At 39.3% G+C, this 22,416-nt stretch overlaps 1 protein-coding gene across 1 annotated transcript in view; it reads left to right on the top strand.

The window, feature by feature from the left end:
• The window catches only part of CSMD1 (CUB and Sushi multiple domains 1), a 1,400,820-nt gene that overhangs the window by 1,136,221 nt on the left and 242,183 nt on the right, over positions 1–22,416 (top strand). The window contains exons 24-25 of the mRNA XM_060136411.1: positions 18,433–18,624; positions 19,093–19,219. Of these exons, the coding sequence (XP_059992394.1) occupies positions 18,433–18,624; positions 19,093–19,219 (319 nt within the window). The remainder of the gene's footprint in view (positions 1–18,432; positions 18,625–19,092; positions 19,220–22,416) is intronic.

Raw genomic sequence — 22,416 nt, 5'->3', positions numbered from 1 at the left:
AGAGCCGCCACTGGTCCATAAGGCCCCTTTGTGCGTATTATTGTTTACAAAGGAGGGGAAGTGCTTATCCTGGAAAGTCAGGGCCTCGGGGCACGCCCTCCGCAGCTGCACTAGGCAGCTCTGCGAACAGCAAAGCACACAGCCTGGAGTCCAGAGACCTGCCCAGCGCCTGGGCTGCATAATTTGCAGATGATGGTGTTCTGTTTGGGGACAGGAAAACTAGGACATCGCTTTCCCCACAGCCAAATCTCTCATGGCTGGTTAATTTCCATTCTTCAGTGTCTTGAAATGGTCACCCTGTACCCAACCCTGAATTATCTAAGATAAGCACCTAGACTAGAGAAACCTCCAAGTCCCCTACAACTGGAATCTGGGAGAAAAGAATGTGTCCGTTTCCCAGGATGGCCCCTCATTTCCAGCTTCAGGGATCCCCGCCCCCCCGTTCACACTGTTTTCTCCAGCTGATAAGGGGTGGAGGTGGGTGATTTGGCACTGACTGATTTGGGACCACCCACAACATATTCTGGGAAGTGGAAATAAGTGCCCAGAGCCACAGTTATGCAGCTGTCATCTCGATTTTATTAACATGCTGATAGAATTAAAATGACACCAGCATTAAACACGCTATTATAAATGAGTGGACGACTCTGGATATGAATATATCCTCAAGGCCAATAATGAAAGACTAAGCACTGTCACCTTCGTGCTTCAAAACAAGTCACAAATATTGCAAGCATGAAGTATACACGGGCAGGGTGAGCCATCAATTACAGGAAACAGAGCTGCTGACGGTAAAGAATAGAGTTAAGTCAGAAGCTGAAATTGGAAGACCTTGAAATCATGGCTTGATAACGAGTTAGTTATCTACGGGCTTGGTTGACATCCTAAGTGGGTGGATGTAATTTTGGGAGTGTCCCTCCTCCCACCCATCACCACCCAGTTACATCAGGAGTCGCCATATTTCTTTGGGGTTTTTTTCCCCAGCTTTACTGAAATATAAATGGCACATAATAAGTTTAGGTGTACAGCGTGATGATCTGCTACACGTATAAATTGTGAAATGATTACCGTAAGGTTTGTTTAATGCCACCGTCGCCTCACGTAATTACTTTTTTTTGTGTGTGGTGAGATCTGCCTATTTCTGATAGAGATTCTTCTGATACCTTTTCCTCCCTGACTATGAAGGAGGTTTAAGTGCACAATGATGTGTTCACTTCATAACTGCTTTTTTTTTTTTGACAACTAGATTTTGGAAATTCTGTACAAGCTAGGTGGCAGTTATAAAAGCAAGTTCTTGAATCCAGGTTTATAAATAGCAAAGACATACACTAATTTCTCAGAAAGTCGTGGTTGTAATATGTGCAAGCATTGCTGTTTATCTAATAAAACCTACCATGTTATTCCAAGAATAGCATTTATCACATTTTCAGTCTTATGTTCTAGAAAGTCATGTCAAAACAATGTTTGGTTCAATGAGTAGTTTTAAAACTTATTTAAAGTCGTGCTACAAATCAGGGGAAAGTATGGAATAGGGTCCAGAAAATAACCGGCTTGCACGTGAGTCCACACAACAGATTTTTATTTCATTTCAATGAAGATGAAAATTGTGACAAACATATCTTGCTGCTCTGGTGTCTGCTTATGTGATACTAGAGTATTAATGTGTAATTTGTAAATAAAGGTTTATGGAGCAAGAAATTGTTTTTAAATTCAGCAGATAAAACTGCTGGGAAAATGTGATTAGTATTATTTGTTTTTCCACAGTTAACTAGTAGGTAATTTTATATAAGTGTTATAAAATAATAGGCAGTTATTTTGTGAATAAGTCTATTCCCAGAAAAAAATGAGTTGTGTACTTCTAACTTTATTATACCTAGGTTAGATTTATTTTAGTTTGGGGGTTATCACCGGAACACTTCTCCCATGAATCAAGTACTACATAGCAACTGTCACCTGTGAAGAAAAAAAAAGGTAATTTTTAATTTTTTTTTTTTTTTTTTTGCGGTACGTGGGCCTCTCACTGTGTGGCCTCTCCCGTTGCGGAGCACAGGCTCTGGACGCGCAGCCTCAGCGGCCATGGCTCACGGACCCAGCCGCTCCGCGGCATGTGGGATCTTCCCGGACCGGGGCACGAACCCGTGTCCCCTGCATCGGCAGGCGGACTCTCAACCACTGCGCCACCAGGGAAGCCCCAAACTGATATTTTTAAAAGGTGTATATATTAAGTGAAAATTAAACTGTATACTCAGAATTTATTGTGTTATGAAAAGGATGGTATAATAAAGAGAGAAAACGGTTTAAAGTCAGTTATGTGACTGGCATATGACCATATGCTTATGTGATTGCATTATTGGCAAGCTCCCCTATCAAAATATCAAGCCATCTCCATACATTTTTTATAAGCTTACACCTTCTTGTAAGAATTCTGAAAATTGCATTTTTACTCTGCTTTTACAAGAAAAGAAAGCCTATAGAATCATGTTGTATATAATACACTTTTCAAAATAGAATGGCTTTCAGTGGAAATATCACAGTGGAAAAGGCAGTCCAATAGAGAGAGAGGCAGTCTGTTAGTCCCTACAAAGAACTCTGTATTTACTGTAAAACAAGGTGGACATTTTAGAAAGAGGAAAGCATCTCAGGGAATGGCGAATAAAAAACCAGTGCCCAGTTCCCAATCCAAGCATACAATTCATGGTTTGCCTTAGAAAGTTTTATTTTTATGGATACATTTTTAGATAAACATCCAAATAAATGTTTAAATCTTGTAAAACATCATTAAGAAAATACTTGAGGCCAAACTTGATAGCATTTTTAAGAAGTGAGGCTTAGGGTTGAGTCATTGCTTTACCTGGAGACTGAAACCCCTCCTACCTGTGGCTACCCCATGGGGAGGCTGCCGTAAACACAGGACATGAATCTGCATCCATTTTTCACAGGGAGGAAAAGGCAAAATATTGTGAATATTTTAACAAAGGAAAGTGACACAGGTGATGCTTAATCGACTTGGTGTCAAAAGCAAATTCGAGGTAGAGATGGGCATACAGCCTGGGTTGCTTGCCTTCTAACTGGATGTTTTATCATCTTGCTCCCTTCTTAGCATGTATAACATCACAAAGACTAAAATATAAGTGTTTACAGTGTTTTTAAAAAATTCCAGTGGAAAAAAAAAATTCCAGTGAAACCATGAGATGCTTTGCTTCTGTGTCAATGTGAGAGTTGCCTAATTGGTATCACAAGTCACCCTGGTGACCCACATCATGTTCCTCCGAGCCCTGTGAAAGCCCCTGCATGCCAGTGGGTCTAGGAACCGCTTCTACATAGCTTTTCATCATTTTCTATGAAGTTTAGTTTTGTGGGCTTTTTTTAAAATTTTGTAATTCATAATTCTTTATATTTTGTGACAATTTAACAGTTGATACACACTGCTATCTATTTTCCTCTTTCAGAGTTAAATATATTGTTGGTCACCAATTCTTTGAGAAAGACAAAAGGACTCAGAGAAGAGTGACATAAATGATTTATTACAGGGATTAAACTAAAAGCATATGACTTGAGTGTGAAATAAGATGAAGGCTGACAGATGATATCACCAAATACTATAAAATCTTAACATTTTATGGGAAGAGTGATGACAGAATTTTTTCCCTTCTTCTTTAGGGGAAATAAAAAGCAATAATTATTGTATTAGTCGAAGTCATAGATACATTGTTTTTGCAAAGAGTCATTCATGGGAAGATAGGAATCTCAGAGAGACTTCAATGTCTTGTCAGAAGGGAAGTGCTGGGTAATGGATCATGGGTCACTTTATGTCTGATTTTGATTTTTCTTGCATGCATTATAGCATCCTTAATGACTCTTTAAAAGGAAAAGACGCATGAAATCGATTCAGATTCAAAATTATTGTTTTCTCAACTTCATGAATTTTGACATAAGGACATTTGAGTGCTATTCAGATTTCCACAGCATCATCAAATGAGAGGTTATTTTGTTGTTGTTTTTGTTTTTTACTAAGTAAACATTCCAGAAAATACTGTTATGAAATAATTATGTCTGTCAAATTCCAACACTAGGCAGTTAGCCTGGGGGATATGAAAAAGGCATCTGGAATATTCAGCTTCACATTTGCGAAGACTTGAGAGTGACACACTTAACACCATTCAGTAACAAACTCCAGGAATGTGCATGCACTGTCAAGTACTTTAACCTGATAGTGAGATGTGAGGTGAAACATACACTTTCCTGAGTCTCTGGAGACCAGGAGCATGAGTCCCGACTCTGTCACCAGCCAGCTGTTGGATTTGTCATACCACAGACCATATTTGTCTCTTGTAAATAAGTAGTTGTTTTTGGACACTCAGTTCTGAAATTCTATGAAAAAAATCAAAGGATATTTTAACTGTTGGAAGTGGTGTGAAAGTTTTCTTGTGATTATTTTAAGAACATTTACCCTTTAATGCCCTTAACATTGGGTAACTGAGGGCTCTGGCATGAAGTGTAAGAGGACCAGAGAGCCACGCCAACATTCCTGGACCCGGTGGCTATTGTTTAATGAGCCGGGGTAATGGGGAAGGGGGGATTTCATAGTAGGAGAGAGGCAGACTTTATTTATGGATAATGGCACTTTGACGTCACTTGATATTTGGTGTTAGGGTTTTAATCTTGCTACAATATATAGCACTGATTGTAGGTGCAAGTGAAGTTAGAATTTACTTATTGGACATTGTGTGATCTAATTCTGATGTAATGGCTGTAAGAACAAGGTGGTAAAGGTAAAAATATAAATGACAGATGTTTTTTAAAACCCTCAGTTTCCAGGACTCAGTGATGAAGTGGATTGTAAATGAGATGAAGAAAGGCATGAGGATGGCTCTGAGGGTTGAGTTTGAACAGATGAGGGAGGTTTCAGTGCTGTTGCGATCGGTAATAAAAACAGTTCGGGACTTAGCTGGAAATTCTAGCCTTTCCTAAGAGAGGGTAATGATGTATAATGAGAACTGATGGGATTCCCTCTTTGGAAAAAACGTTTATGGAGAAATGTGTCTGTCTACCCTCCATTCTAAGTTTGTTCAGTAATGCTGAATGCATTCTGAAATTTTCCTAACTGCATATTTTTTATTGAAAGGTATTTTTAAATCCTCCCAAATTTTGTAAAAATCAGAAAAGTATTAAAATTCAAAAGGCATGCATTTATATTCATGATTTTGAAAGCCAGTTCACCTATTTTTTTATATGTGGACAAGCAGTGAATTTTGTATTTTCATAACACTTGGAAATCATTAGAAGCCTAATGGTTTATTTGAATCAAAGGCACTTACTAACAAATTAGAATTAAAATAAGCATCAATGGATCATAGTAAATAAATATATTCACTGTTTCTATTTTAACTTGTGTGCTTACTTAGGTGATACAGTAAACAGAATTCACTATTCTATCCCTGTCTTCAAGGAGGTGAGGTTTTAGATGGAAAAATAAACTATATGCACAAGAAAACATCGAAGACCAGAAGTTTAGTGGTAGGATTCACAGCAAATCCAGGGAGGAAGAAGAGAACTCAGGAGGAATAGCTAGAAGCCCCAGCAGGAATGCTCTGAACTTGACCCTCGAGGATGAGCATGGTTTGGAGGATGAGCAGTACTTGGGCACAGTTGGGCAGTCAGCCTGCATGCTGAGGCAGTGGTGGGTGACAGGACATGACAAGAACGATCTTGTCATGGGTGTGACAAGATGGGTATTGATGGGTATTTCCTGGGTCTTGTAGGCGATCCCGCCAGGAAGTCTCTTAGAAGGCAGGCAGACCCTCAGCAGGAGGTGAGGAAGATGGGCACCAGCAGGTGAGGGTCAGGAGGGAGGTTTTTTGCAAGACATGGGTGAGTGGTTTGAGAGCAGTGGAAAGATGGAGTCAGAGATTATCTCCAGGAGTGGGGAGTGTGAGCATCTTTGAGAAGAGTGAGGAGGTAAGGAAGTGATGCCGATTGGGAAGACAGTGCATCCATGGGCTTTGTGAGCTCACAGAATCATCTGGCTGCACACTTGGCTTTCTTATGCACCTGGGCTTTGCTCCTGAACTCTCTGTGATGCTTAGCGCAGGTGAAGCTTCACAGCCCCTGTGGCGAAGTCCCAAGGAGCCCGTTCTGTCTCAGCCGGGCTCGGGGCTGCCCTGGAGCTAAGTTAGGTAGCTCGTGTTACCAGTGTCCCAGGAGAGAGCTGGGTGAGCGCACGGGCTGGCAATGACAAGTCACAGTTAGGCTGATGGACGGCAGTCACGCACACAGACAGTCCTTGAAAGAATGAGCTGTAGAAAACGAGGAACAGCATTCTTACCTCCTTCTGCTGTGATGGGCCAGCAGTTGTCTTGTTGTGGCTGTCACGTATTAGGAATTGATGCCCTCACCACGTTGTTTGAGGTGGAACATTCTAGCATGTGGTTTGACAATTACTTTGCATTTGTTGTAGAATAATAAAAGTAACAACGTGTGAGTAATAACAGCAGCAATAAATCCAAGTACTATTGGTAATCCTTTATATTTACAGAGTGTACTTATGAAGGGCTCCAAGTGTTTTCGTAAATCTTTTACTTTTTCTTATAAAAATCTCCACAATATGGGGGCAGAAAGAAAGAAGCGTCACTCTATATAGTGAGCACTTGGAAACTGAAAAGGACAGGCTAAGGGACGTGAATCCGAGGATGGACTGAGTCTAGGACGGTATTTTGCAAATATTTCCCTTGATCCTCCATCCTCTCCAACTGGTCCTCACGTCCCGGGCCCCTGGCCATCTGATTACGATGTTCTCAGCCTCTCTCCAGTGGGGATCCTTTCATTCATCACTCACTCACCTTCTTCCCCTTGGGGTCTTTAGACATCAGCCAGTAGGGGTGACTTTGCCTTCCTCCCAGACCTTTTTTTTGTGCCATGAGTAGAAACACAAACTAAAGAGAGGAAACAACAGTCCTTGGGGAATCAGGACTCTTGTCAAATGTTGCCTCCAGTATAATCTCTTGGGGATTAGCGTGAGGTTCATTTGGTGTGGGTAAACTTGACATGTTTCTTGATCCAATGTGGAAAATTTTCTGCGGAAAATAAAATGTAACAGTTATTTTATGAGTGAAGAATCATGAAGCCCCCCATGGGACTTTTCAAAATGATTTTCATTCCTTTTTTGGCTAAATCAAGTGACCCTTCCTTAGCGGATGAGAAGAGACTAGGTACCTCGTCTTCTGTAGTTTGTCAGGATGTGTCTTAGTTCCCCCATTCCTGTCTCAGTGAGAACGGCTGGAGGACCCCGGGGTGGGCACATCCGGTGCTGGGGGGAGTTCCTCCTGGAACGGAGACCGAGTAGCGGGAGAGGGAGGGACTGCTTCAAAAGCTGCAGAGGGAACACCCTCTGTAGCGGGAATCGTCATCTTGATTCTGTGCTTATTCAACTGTTTGACGTGTGTGCTTGACTTTCTCTGTGCTGCCACCATTTATTTCGGTTGTGACAAACTCTCCAGTCTGTCTTGCTTAGGATCTTGTGATTTTCTAAGATTATTTCCAGGATTAAGAGAGAGAGCGTAGATGAAAGTGCCTGACATACTGAGTGGTGCAGAGCAGGTGTTCTGTATGTGCTGCTTCCCTCCCCTTCAGGTTCATGTCCATCTTCATGGAGACACACATCTGAAGTCAGGGCCCAGTCCGTTCATTTGGTTCCTAAGCAAATAGTAGATGCTGAGATCCACGGGCGAAAATAGTAAATGAGCATCAGCTTGTATTTCTCTATTAAAGTAAAAAAAAGTATGATGTCGATCTGGATATTGCCATATAAAAACAAATAAATGCAAACATAGACATCATAGAGTTTGAGACACTGGACATTAAAATTATATGTTATACTACTAGTAAACGACTGTTTTAAAAATAACTTATTGATGTGTTCCTAATTGTCCTCCTCCAATTTTCCCATCGTTTCATTTAATGGATTTAGTTTTTCTTAAGCAATATGGAAAAAAATCTGAAAGTTTTTCTATGGGTAAAATAATAATATAAATCAATTTGACAGGAATGCTCAAGTTTCTTTTAAAAAATCATCATTGAAAGTGTCTTATTGTTAAAAATATGCAAATATATTACAATATATTTCAATTATGGTATTTATGATAGATACACATAGAAGTTTCTCATTTCCCACCTTGTTCTAGTTATTGGCTCTACTTATATTGATATTTAATTTCATAAGCTATCAAAACTTATATTCAATCTGGTTTTAATTTCTACCCTGTTTTGCTATCAGGTTACATCAAATTATATAATTATATATTGTAAAGGATTTCAGTTCTTCTTAACTTTGCATTTGGCCCTGAAGATCCTTCAGGACTATAAACTAAAATTTAAAGAATCAACAATAGTTAATCAAATGCTTAAAATAGTTAAGGTACTTTAAGCAATTTGTGATTTTTAAAGTTTAGAGTAAAAACATGTTGAGTTTTATTTTTTAGACATATTATCCCTGTACAAAAACAAACAAAGAACACAGACCTTTAAAGAGAAGTTACTTTTTAAATTCTGCTGCAAAAAAGAAAAATGAAAAACTACCACTCTGTCTTGCAATATGTTCCGACAATAATTGAATTGCATTCTTTGTAATTAAATGTGACGTACAGTTGGCCAAACTCATTTCATTGTACTTCAGGGTGTCCCTTTATGTAAATGGTTGTCTGTATGCATGTCTATCTGTTTTTGTCAGTAAAACTGAAAGAAGTGTCCACCTTTGAGTGTGACATGTTGTTTGTGGTCACCTGGTGTCCCTTGGAGAGTACAGGTGGCTCATTTAGAAGCAGCCATATGTTATGTGGGTGGCTGCCTGTGAATGGGCTGCCCTGTACTGGCATCCTGCTTTCACAGAAACCTCAGGAAGCACGGGAGTCTCCAGCTCTGTGAGCAGTTCCGCACCCGAAACGTCGATGTTTGTCCATTCCGTTCTCCTTAAGCACTTGTTGGTGTGAGAGTATCGCTGCCGATGGAGCTCTGAGCCCTGAGGGCCAGGCTCTGCCTGCACATGCAACCACAGTGCAGTGTCGTGTGAGACTTACCACATAGTAAGTGCTTAACAAGCGTGTGTTCAATTAATGACTGGGTGTCCCTTTAAGATGTATGATATTAACTGTTGTTTTTCTTCCTGTACAGATTGTGAGCTCCTGGTGGGGCAGGACTGAGGTTAATTAATTTTTTATCTTCAGCACCTAGTAGAATGCATGACACACAGTAGGCACTTTATATATGCATGTCAACTAGGTGATTTAATTAATGAATTAAGGCTGTAGGTCAGAAAACAAGATGCTCCAGATTTATGTTCCTAACTATATTAGTGAAATTATCTCATTTTTTTCACTTTATGCCTATTAACGTAGTGGGTTAAAAATTATATTGAGAAATTATACTCTCCAACACATTTTATCCGTAAAAAAGTAATATTACTAGACTAAGCTACTGTTTATAATTTACTACCTTCATCATCAGGTAGGAATCATGATTAAAAATACATTTTAGGAGAAGAGTATTAATAGCTTACATTTACAATCAGAGTAGCGGTATTTATGTCAACATGAATACATTTTTGCTTAAAACTAAAATGTGTAAAGGACATGGATCATCTGAACAGATTCAGTAGTTGTGCCAGACAAACATTAGTATTTATCAGATAACTTGAGGCTCATTCTGTTTGGTGAAAGGAGCCATCCTTATAAAACTTTACAGATGTTCCTGTTAAAAAAATATTCTGTGCATGTCCTACTATTATTAACCTCCAATATAAAAAGAAGTGAATACAACAGAACAGAAATAATTAAGAAAAAGTAGAAAAACTAATAAAGAATAGGGGCCCAGGACAACAGAGAACAGAAATACGCATTTGTTAGGATTATGTCCATGTTGACTCATATTTTATGTATTTCTATTGCTTGGATACTCATCACAATCTGTTGTTATTTGTTATTATGTCTGATTCCTGTGTTGGACAGTAAGCTCTCTAAGGCCTGGTACCTTCTTGTTCTTGTCTCAAAATTTTGCAAATCTTGTTTGTTTTTAATTATTTCATGGAAGAAGTTGTTGATGAAGGATTTTCTTGTTTTCCTGGATAAATTCACTGGATCTGTAATGAGACGACACCAATGTTACAAGTTGATGATGTTGATTCTTCTGTTTTCTGCCTGACATGCAAGCCCTACCTCTCTCGTACCAGCTCGTTCCCTCTCTTGTCTTCTCTCTTCACAGACCATCTCTCTGCAGCCTCCAGTCACCTCTCAAGCTCCCTCCACCTGATAAAATGTTTGCAAGCTTCACACACACACATAATCTTAGCTCATCCACTACCATGTATCCCCTGCTACAACCTACCTTTCAGCACTAAATATCTTTTTGTTTTCCTGCCTTTTTTTCTCACTCCAATCCATACTCTATAGGACTACTGATTATCTCTCTGAAGTGCAGATATATTTGCGTGACTTTCTGTGCAGCTGCCCTGGCTTCTCCACGACCCTGTTACATACTGACTCGGTCTCAACTCCCTGGGCTCCAATCCAGCCCTTTCCCTTCTCACCCATATCCACTCTGTCTTCTCTTCAGTCCTATTCCCACTCCACCTCCACATGCTTAAAACGAAGCTTCAGCAAATACAGATGCTCCCAGAAATTGTTCTGCACTCCAAGATACACCACATTCTTCCGAACTCCCATGCATCTGTGAAGACTTTACCTGGAGTTTCTCCCTCTAGTTTTATCACTCCTGACACCGACTAGGCTTCTGGACCAGCTCAGGTCTTATCCCAACACTCCTGCTTCCTTTGGTGCCCCTCTCAACCTTCACAGGAACCTCTACTGTAACATCTATTCTTTTTAAAATACTTATTTTCCTATCTGTGTAATTAACTAGACTATGGAAGATAAGGGGCCATGTTTCATTCAGTACTTCTCACAACATCTAATAAAGCCCTAGAAGTGATACTAAATGTGTCTGGAAATTTGGACAATGCTCTCATTATATGTTCTTACCATAGTGTGTGTTAGAATAATATTCACCCTTTGGATGTGTTTAAAAACTGATTCAGAGTAAAATGCCTTCATCCATCCATTTTCCTGCAGATGCCTCATCCTGATCTTGCCCCAAGTTCCCTGAACCATCAGCTTTAAATGTCCTCTACACGGACCCATAGGTGTGTATAGTGTTAAAGATCTGTGAGAAGGTGAATACTACAAATTCTTTCAGGAAGCCTTCTCAGAACTGGTGTTAACAATTGGAACCACTGGGTAGCTCTACTCAAACTCAGAGTATAGTCAACATTAAAGATTTGTTTTGGAATTATATAATATATTCAGAATTACACAACATTTCAAGATGGACTCCTGGAATTCCTAGCTGTGATTACCTTGCTTTATGATATCTTAGTGACATGTGTGATAAAAACCAACATGGTTCCAGAAAAAATAGGTAATTTCTTTGGTTATATGATTCTCATTCTGGACTTTTACAGGGTTTTGTTTTGTCTAGTTTTGTTTTTCACTCTGAAGCTCAGAAGTTCTGAGCTCTTTTAAGCTTTTCCGTTTAAAAATTACCACCATCCTTATGATTAATGCTATTTGGGTAAAATTCAGAGTGTCTTTCCACAGGGGTGGCTGACATAATCACAAAATAATAGCAGCAGTAATAAAACTTAGCACGTGGGGAAAAGAAATGGGTTAAATGAAAAAAAAAAGCTGAACAAAAAAACCCAATTTGAAATCAATAACAGACATGGCTAAACAAACAGCACAGATACATAATTTAATAGATAATAATTTAAAAATCAAACACACACACACACACACGCACACACACACACACACACACACACACACAAATACTTCACCCAGAATTTCATTCTTAAATAATGAGAGTTGCATTTAAAAACATGAATTAATCAAATACTTCATGAAATTCCCTGTTAATGAACTTCTCACGTGAACCACAAAAATTAGTTTTAGCAGTGCTCTCCTCCCGAATACAATTTTTTCTAGGTAACTGCAAATAAAGGAAGTTAATAAAAAGGAATTTTTAACAGTTCTTCTTTTACTGAATGAAAATGAGCTGTTGTTGCTGTTTTTGCATATGGCAACCTTTCTTAGATTACTAACTTTTAATTTTTTTACAAAGAACTACATTATTCAAGTTGAATTAAGTCTTAGGTAAAGTTATGAGGTAATGTTTCTATAAGCATGCAAGGCTTTATCAGTGGTTCATAGGAGAAGATATCAGAGATTCTTAAATGATAAGGATTCTTTGTCAGTCGTGTACTCAAAGCTCACCTGAGCATGAAGGTAATTTCTCAAGAGTCCCTCGGATGGAGGACGAAGAGTTCACATGACTGCGACCCTCACGGTTCATCTTGGGTGTATGAAGTGGATTAAATCTACAGAAGCTTCTTTTCAAACATAAGTGCTTGATTTTGAAGATGAGAACTAGTCCAAACACTTGAGAGTTAAGTGGAAGTCTCTTATAAAACTAATATTTTGTTAGACTTTAAAGAGATATAGGATTTAATCCTTAAAAACATTAAGACTGGGTAATTACTGCAAAAGAGATGGAGTAATAATTTTCATCTGCCTGATGTTGGGAGCTTGTTTTGACTAGAACATTTTGTTCAGAGCATCTTTGCTGCTTATGTGACTACGAAGAAATCAGTGGAAAACAGAAAGAACTAGAATTATTAAATCGTTTCAAGCAACAATTGCAATTCTTAATAGGTAATGTTTTGAAACAAATAACTTGATTTAATCTCCTTAACGTTTCTATGGCTTAAAGAACATACAGAAAATCGGTATTTATACACTGATTTATGGCAGACTACTGGCTTCAAGATAAAAAAGGATAACTTCTCTATATTTTTAAACCATTATTCTATAGCAGGCTTAAGAGTGATCATTTTAAAGTCTTTTAGATTCAGGGACTTCCCTGGTAGCGCTGTGGTTAAGAATCCGCCTGCCAACGCAGGGGAAATAGTTTCAATCCTTGATCTGGGAAGATCCCACATGCTGCGGAGCAACTAAGCCCATGTGCCACAACTACTGAGCCTGTAATCTAGAGCCCATGAGCCACAGCTACTGAAGCCCACATGCCACAACTACTGAAGCCCACCCACCTAGAGCCGTGCTCTGCAACAAGAGAAGCCACTGCAATGAGAAGCCTGCGCACCACAACGAAGAGTAGCCCCGGCTTGCTACAACTAGAGTAAAGCCTGCACTCAGCAACAAAGACCCAATGCATCCAAAAATAAATAAATAAAATAAATAAATTAAAAAAAAATTTTTTTTAATTTAAAGTCTTTTAGATTCAAGTTAAAATGGAAGTATCTCTTCTTTGGAGGACTATCTTTGTAGATCTAAATATAAATCTAAGAAAATAATTTTTGAGATTTTTTAATAACTACAGAAAAATATTTTTCCTGAAAGGAACACAAAATCAACAGCACAAAACTTTGTATTGTCATTGAAGAACTCTGCTGTTATACATCAATTCAACTTATTTCACCAATGTTTAAAAGCAGTGTTGAAATTTTTAAGAGACAATGATAATATTACACCCTAACCACATAGCAAGCAGAGCTCAATTGAAATGACTGTCATTCAGTTTGTGAAGAGAGAGGCTGCAGAGAGGCTGTGTATCTACTGCGTGTGGACAGACTGAGTCCAAGCATCAAACTGGTTCACTGCACAAGCAACAAGAAACAAATTTGGGGTTTCTAGAGCTCCTTCTCTAATCCTTTCAAGATGTTGATTGAATGCTTCCTCTAGGAATAAATGTCTATGATACTGCCTGTAACTGTGCATGAATTATTAAACCCTGTCAGAAGTTTTGAACAAACAAAGCTCCCTTCACTGAGTTGGAAAACTAAACTTGGGAATATCAAAATAATAAAGATAATAAACACTTTTCAAGTTTCTGACAAGAAGAGGAATATATTGGGCTTCCCTGGTGGCGCAGTTGTTGAGAGTCCGCCTGCCGATGCAGGGGACGCGGATTCGTGCCCCAGTCCGGGAAGATCCCACATGCTGTGGAGTGGCTGGGCCCGTGAGCCATGGCCACTGAGCCTGTGCGTCCAGAGCCTGTGCTCCACAACGGGACAGGCTACAACAGTGAGAGGCCCACATACCGCAAAAAAAAAAAAAAAAAAAAAAGAACAGGAATATATTGCATATAATGACTTTAGGTAGGTCTAGAAGCTTCAGGCACTTAGGAATCAAGTGTAGGACTTTTTACAAAATAACATATTTCATGATATTGTCAAGGACTTAACTGATCTTTTGAAAAAACAATAAATGGAATCATAAGAAAAACAGGACAGCTGGTAGTGGGAAGAGTAACTGCCCTTTCAAAAATAGCTTGGCTCATAGCTCAGGGAGATCAGCTCAGTGCTTTATGACCACCTAGAGGGGTGGGTTAGGGAGGGTGGGAGGGAGGTGCAAGAAGGAGGAGATATGGGGGGATATATGTATATGTATAGCTGATTCATTTTACTGTAAAGCAGAAACTAACACACCATTGTAAAGCAATTATACTCCAGTAAAGATGTTAAAAAAAAAAAATAGCTTGGCTCAACTCTGCATGATGAGGTGTGGTTTAGAAAACAAAATCTTTCAAGACTGAGTGATAGAAAAAGCAATAAAACAGACATTTTTATAATAATTCAACACAAAGTTTAGCAGTCATTTTTATTGGTACATCTGTGTTTACTTGTTCGTTTTTCAATGTTCCTTCCTTCCTTCCTCCAAAAAGGTTTTAATGCAGGTTTTGGGGCAGAGGAAAACGCTTCTTCAAGCTAATTTTAATATAAGATTTGGGGGTTTTAGAACTTTGATAACTTGTTTGATGGAAAACTTTAAAAGCCATGCTCTCTGAACTTAGAGGGAAAGTCTGGATAACCTTTAAGCATGAGTGTTTATCTGTGAAGTGGATGGCTAATGAGACAGCACGTAAATCGCCAGGAAAGTCAATGTCATTACTTTATCTTTTATAGGCATCAATCTCCAGGGAGGACAGTCTTTCATAACAAACTCTTCTGTGTAACCAGGAAATAATTCACTGTCAGAATAAAAGGTCTCTGGCAAGTCAGCTGGACCATTTCTTTGTCCACCCCTTAATCATCCTCAGAAGTTCTGTGTGTTTGAAAGTTTAGTGTTAAAAAATTAGATGGAATATTGCCGACTTTTCAGAAGTGAGTCTCAGCCTTCACCAAAAACTGAGAAATTATCAATATCTTTTAAAGTTATTTACGTCTAGCTTTCACAATCTAATCCTGGATTTTAAACATCTCCATTTCCAAAATAGGTATTTATTCAACAAGCATTTTATAAACTTAAAAAATCCAGGTTTCAGGTGCTCCTAGAAAAATCAGAAGCTTGGGTCAGAGGGAGTGTGAATTTCAGCAGGACAGCAGGTCGTCACTGTCTCCTGGACTGCTGTCCTGCACGGCCTTGCTCTGCATTGGTAAGACCTGCATGGCCCCATTAGCACTTGAGCTTGGCACCTCTCATGTAGGTTTTACTTCACCCAGGTTTCTGTCACAGGGGTACAAACAAAAGGGATAGATGTTTGACTCTTTGTGTTCATAATTTTGAGACATGGATTTTGTCTCCTGCATATGTCCAATTTTATGCACCACTGACACTTGATACCCAGATACCTAATTTGACTTCCAAATGGTGAAACAGTTTGAAACATTGGTTATTATTACCATTGTTAGTGGAGCCCTACTCCAGCCATCACTCCAGCTTGTCATTCTGCTCCAGCCAGCGGTGGCTTCCGGTCCTTGTCACCATGGGCAGTGGTGCTTTCAAAAGCACTGCTCTGATGCTGTCTCTTCCAAGCCCCAAACCAAGTAAAGCAGTAACAACAAAGACTTGCTTCCTCTTTCCGTTCTGTACAAAGAAAAGCTAGGGCTAAATAACCTGCAGTCTGCAGCACGTGAGCAAGGGTGGTTGTTTGTCCTAAGCGAGTTCAGAAGCTCGCTTCCTTTCCCGGTGGTGCTGGGACTATGCGTCAGACTAGCCTTGTCAGATATTTGCATGAGCCCTGAAACCCTATGTGACTGGGGCCCTTCCCCTTAATTCCGATCCCCTTCGTGGTAATTTAAAATATCCTTGTTTCGTGCTGAAATTGACATACTGTTATGCACTTTCCTTCTGGGCATCTTTTTTTTTAAATATATTTTTAAATTATTTTAAAATTAATTTTATTTATTTTTGGCTGCATTGGGTCTTCGTTGCTGTGCGCTGGCTTTCTCTAGTTGCGGCGAGCAGGGCCTGCTCTTCATAGCGGTGCGAGGGCTTCTCATTGCGGTGGCATCTCTTGTTGTGGAGCACGTGCTCTAGGCACATGGGCTTCAGTAGTTGTGGCATGTGGGCTCAGTAATTGTGGCTTGCAGGCTCTAGAGTGCAGGCTCAGTAGTTGTGGCTCACGGGCTTAGCTGGTCTGCGGCATGTGGGATCTTCCCAGACCAGAGATCGAACCCGTGTCCGCTGCATTGGCAGGCGGATTCTTAACCACTGCACCACCAGGGAAATCCCTCCTTCTGGGCATCTTGAATTACAACTATTTGCATTTCTTAAATAGATAAACAGAGAGTTCTTGTAAAGGCACAGTAGGTAAAGACTGACATTTTGTAGAAGGAAACTGTAAAGAGGGAAACTTTTCTTGGCCACTGTATGTAAATTACTAAATGTGTACTCATTTCCCTCCCATATACAGACCTGAAGAACTCAATCTTGATTATGTGGATATTATGAGGGTAGATGATAGTGTGAATTTAAAGGTGTATCTTCCTCAATGGAAAGCACTCAGAATGCAAATTTGACAGGCAGACTTAGCAAAATCACACGTTCATTTTTTAAAATTTTATTTATTTATTTTTGTGAAAAGGAAAATGTCAAAGTTAGGTGGAAATAGATGTGATCCCATGTGGTCCCTCAAGTTTCCAGCTCTACTTTTTTAAATGGTCAAAATTTGCATCATGATATGAGGAGAGAGATTTGTTAGTGTAGAGCTGTCTTCACAGATGGCCTTAAATTATTGCCTCATGCAAAAGCAATGTACGGTTCTCAGTAACGCAGAGGCTAAATCTTCATTTCTATCATCTGTTTCTTTGAGTCTCAGAGCTTAGCTTGATGAAGTCATTACCATAATTCATTCTGGGGTTTCTGCTGTACACGGAGGGACTTAGGAGTCTCTCACCCTGGCCCTTGGGACCACAGCAGGTGGGACAGAGAGCCTGGCTCCCATGAGCAGAAAGGACTTGTTAACTTCCCGAGAAGCTTGAGATCTGGGAGTTTTAGAGGAAGTGGGCCTGGGGGCAGGGGCTCGAGTGAGCACAGGCAGTAAAGACCCTGATAAGCACCAGGTGGCAGCAAGGGGTGGCCCTGCTGGAAGGTCCCAGGTGTGACAAAGAGGGGATGTGGACACAGGAAAGGCATACATGAAGCTCACTGGGGAATCCAGAAGGCTGGCTGGACTTATGGATTACCTGATGACAGTTTGGAACTCTTTAGAATCTCCTTGTGTTACTCGAAATGGGGTCTAGCTGCTCGCCACTTGAAGGCTAATCCTCGAGAGGCAAGATTGGTGGAAAGGAAAGTTTGCTTTATTCCAGAGGCTGGTAACTGGGGGAGAAGGTGGACTTGTATCCAAAGGCTGACTGCCCCGTGACAACCAGTGAGCAAGAGCTTTTATAGGTGGAGGGAGGGAGCTATGTGCAGAAACAGCACAGTCAGCTCCGACTGCCATCTTGAAATTGGTCATGATCAGCATCATCTTGACTGTTTTAAGTAGTTAGTCTTCAGTTCCAGGGTCAGTTTGTTAACATTTCTTTGAGGCCAGTTCTCAGAATTGTGGTGGCTTGTGTCATGGCTGCAGTCTAGTCATGATGTAGTTAACTTCTTCCACTTGGTAGGGGTTTCAGTATCTACATAACAGCTCAAAGGATATGACTCTGAATATTATCTATAGCCCTTGAGGAGGAACTAAAGGTCCTTGACTTTGCTTAATGACTAAACTGTTATTATTTTGTCCTGTTTGAATGCTTTCCTTTCTTTCTGCATTTTCTCACTTCTCTGATTAAACTTTTTCTTTGGCTAAAGTTTTCTACAGACAAAAGGCAGGTGGAGGCCATGGTCCTGCTCAGTTTCACTTGTAAGTATATCAATAGATAGGAACAAATAAAGTGATCGAACCCCAAGAAACAACCAATGGTTAACAGATAAACCCAATCAAGACTCACATGTATTTCCCCATTTTTAAATTCAGAGTCTTCTTCTTCTTTCTACACTTCAAGGGACATTTGACAACCTGGTCTATTTCATCGATATTTTAACGCCAATATAGACGCCACTGTTACGTTTTTCTACTAATTCCTTCCTTCTTTTCTCATAGGTTTTGACCTAGTGAAATGTGAGGATCCGGGGATCCCTAACTATGGCTACAGGATCCGGGATGAAGGCCACTTCACGGACACGGTGGTTCTGTACAGCTGTAACCCAGGCTACGCCATGCACGGCGGCAACACTCTGACCTGTCTGAGTGGTGACCGGAGAGTGTGGGACAGACCACTGCCCTCCTGTGTAGGTGAGTTACTTACAAGTGCACAATGAGAGCTGGAGGCCCACACATGTGCTCTGACTTAGTTCTTACAGAGGAAGGGGGAAGGATTTCCACTGCTCTCTCTCCAGTATGGGTTTTTATGTATTCCTAATACTTGTGTGAGTGTGTGTGTTTGTTTTTTTTCTTTTTTTAGGTAGGAAAGACAGATCTCCTAGTACTATTTTATTGAGGCTATCTGCACAGAATTATTATTAGAAATATAACACAGTGTTTCACTGTTTTATTCTCTTGACTTTGCACAGAGGATACTGCCTTTCCATCAAGATAATGCTAGGGAACAAGTAAAGGAAAGCAATGACAGGGACAAACAGATGGCTGTGATTGTTTTCCTGTGTGTATAACACAGACGTGATGGTTTGGGCTTTTAAAGGCAGTTACAGGAAGCCTCTAATACCTGGAGTAAACTTCCCTGTGTTTCTGTATCCCTTTCAGCGGAATGTGGTGGTCAGATCCACGCTGCCACTTCAGGACGCATCTTGTCTCCTGGCTACCCCGCTCCATACGACAACAACCTCCACTGCACCTGGGTTGTAGAGGCGGACCCGGGAAAGACCATCAGGTACTTGTTTTATTGGGTTTCAGTGATTTGAGAATAGAAGCATGGCTCCTATTCTTGTAGTGGAGATAGTGGTACATCCATTATTACCCACTATTAGATTTAAGTTTCTGAGTTAAAGAAGAAAATGTAAACACATGGCCAAGGTTTTTGTTGGTTTGCATGCTCACTTTGGTATTCCTTTGAAAATTTGTGTTAAGCCATCCATAGTAAAGATAAAAAAAGTAAGTACCTCAGTTAGCTTTGGCTGCGTAACAAGTGGGCCCCCGAAACTTAGTTGCTGCAAATGATGATTTATGTGCTCATGTCTTTGTGGGTTGCCCAGGCAGTTCTGGTTGGTTGGGGTGGGTGGTCTAGGAGGGCCTCATGCAGGTTTGGGGGGCTCAGCTGGATGGTTAAAGGCTGGGGTCTCTCCACTCCAGGTTCTGTTCCTTCAGGAAACTAATGATGGTAGAAAGTTCCTAGAAGCAAGAGATGGAGACTTTGCAAACTTTTGCTTGCATCACATTTGCTGATGTGCCATCTGCCAAAGCAGGTCTCAGGGGCAAGATAAAGTTTGAAGAAATATAATCCACCCCTTAATGGGAAGAGAATCAGTTATATTGAAAAGGTTCTGCATATAGAGGTGGAAGAGGTGTGTGATTATTTTATGATATTCCAAAGTAAGTTTGAAGGAGACCAAGAAAGTATTCCAATCTAAAGTTACACGTATAACAGAAAATCATGAAAAATCTCAGATAATTGTGCAAACATTTCAACAGAAAGTATTACTCTATTTCAGTCGATAGTCCTAAATGATGGTAATTTTTTTAATTAACAAGTAAACCAACAAAAAGTAAAATTCTCCATGTGCCAGTCAAAAGGCTGTGTCAAAACCGCAGTACGTAAAGCAAAAAGTAATTTCAAAATAAGCTTGATGAACAAGGAGAGAATGTACATTCTTTAGTCACGCCTCATAAAATCCCCTTTCTCCTCCCATTAACTCTCCTCTTTCATTGTATTCTTTTGAAATCTCCCCGGAAAGTTAATTTTTTAAAAAACTCTGTACCCCACCTCCCAACAGCCTTAATCCACGTGCCTCTGTTCCTTTTCCTCTTCCCTGTGTTATTGCACTGACCAAAGACGAAAAGAATCCAGGCAACTCAACTCTGAAATATGTGAAGAAGCTGAAAGAGACAGGTGCAAAGCAGAAACCTCTTTCTGGGGCAAGTGGATACATGAAAACATTTATGAACTAGTGGGTTTTGTCCTTATTCACAGAAGGTTTGCCCAGCAAACTTAGTAAATTTATCATACTGCAACTTTATAACTTAGTAAAAAAGTGAAACGGGACAAGGAGGAGTGAGGCGACCTGCTGATTCCATTCAGTGTTGCTGTTTCTCATCAGGTGACTTCCATCCTCCCTGAAATTCACCAGACTTTCTTGAAGTTTGATCACATTTACATCTTGGGAGTGAGTTAAACTGACATGGCACAAACTATTACCACTTTCAAACCCTCCAAAAGAAATATTCTTACTATGTACAGGGAGCAAGGGAAGGAATTTAAAGCATGTAAATATTGCAAAAAACATTATTTTATAATAACTCATTTAAAAATTAACTTGTGTCATTAAGAAAAATGATTAATTAGGTAGTTAGGGATCCATTGGGACACAAATAAGGCATATTTGAGGAACAGAATTTAAGAGTCTGTATTCTTCATAAAAATCAACATAGTCACTTATCCAATGAACTAAATAGAATTAAATACTACTTCTTAACTTTGAATTCCTGAACACTTGATCTGAATAATCCAAAAGCCATTACACTGAATTTGATTGTGAAAAATCCTAGGAATCATCTGTGATTCATAAAATGACTTTACATAAACAGGATATATTTCCTTTTAGGCTGATTTCAAAAGTTTCTATTTCTGACACATCTCCTTGTGATTTGTTTCCCAAGAATTGGAAAGAGCACTTGTTCCCCTAATGCAAACCAAGTGATGAATTCACTCTTTGCAGGTGAATGTAATACTTCATTAACATTTTAGTAAGAACAGAGAAAAGAAATTAATAAAGAATGAGTTGAAGTAATAAAAAATGTACAGCTTTTGCATCATGAACTGACTTTGTCATTTAACCGTTAATGTTCTAGAAAAAAAAAAGACATTGCCTATACCACTTGATTGTTTGGGGAATTTTTTTCTTCTTGTAGGTATCTTTCAAGTTACTCAATTTGTAAACAGATCTTTTTCATTTAAGGCATAAAGCCCTTCATAATAAGGAAGTTAAGAAGCAAACATCAGTACTTGTAATTAATTTACTCCATCGGTATTCAACCTCATCCCAAAATGTTTCTGGTGATTTCTCTTCATTAAGAAAGTATGTACTATTTTTAGTATGGCAATTTGGAAAATAACATACTTAAAAGTACATAATATACAATTTTAGGCTTAAAATGGTACTGATGCTAAGAAAAATAGGGCTTGGTCTTAGTTTGGATATTCTTTAGCTTAGTTTACTGAATTATTTCATTGGTATCATAGCCAGTATTTTATCTACATTGTTTGCTTGAAAATGAGGAATACATCAGTCATATAAACATGAGCCCAGGGTTTAATTTAAATAATAAAAATTCTTAATATAAATGGAATTCATTACTATACATTCTATTATGATTTCTTTAAATGTCAGTGTTTTTCACTGTCAAAGAATAAATAAGGAACAAGATCTCGGAAATTATAAAAGGTCTGGTTTCAACACTTCAGGCCAGTTATTACTGGGCCTATTTTGATTTCTTGGAGGTCCAAAGCAATTTCTGATTGCATATTGCTGTAACTTTTTGTTCGAGGTAATCAAAGACCCCAGAATAGTTTTTGTTATAGGGCACTTGGGTCTGGAAGAGGTTTGTAATTTTAACATGCATACTATAAAGCAGTTACCAGAATTAAATTTAATTAAAAGTCTAATCACAGGACACTGCAGTAAATTTAGCCACATTAAGAGTTATATGTAAGCATGTGTCCGAGAGACCCAGTGTGTTTCACTGCTGAGCACAGCTGTAATTTATACAATAAAGGGAACAGCATTACAAACATCTTCAGCAAGCAGCATCAAGGCAGTGTTTTTCATAATCGTATGTGTATATTGTTCCCTGGCTTTCATTGCTTTTCTGCAAGTGTAATTGTCTGGAAAACTCACTTTGAAAGTATTTCTG

This window comes from Lagenorhynchus albirostris, chromosome 21 (assembly GCF_949774975.1).
Source record: "Lagenorhynchus albirostris chromosome 21, mLagAlb1.1, whole genome shotgun sequence".
Taxonomy (NCBI): domain Eukaryota; kingdom Metazoa; phylum Chordata; class Mammalia; order Artiodactyla; family Delphinidae; genus Lagenorhynchus; species Lagenorhynchus albirostris.
The sequence above is the reverse complement of the archived record's forward strand: the minus strand, read 5'-3'. Positions and strand labels throughout refer to the sequence as shown.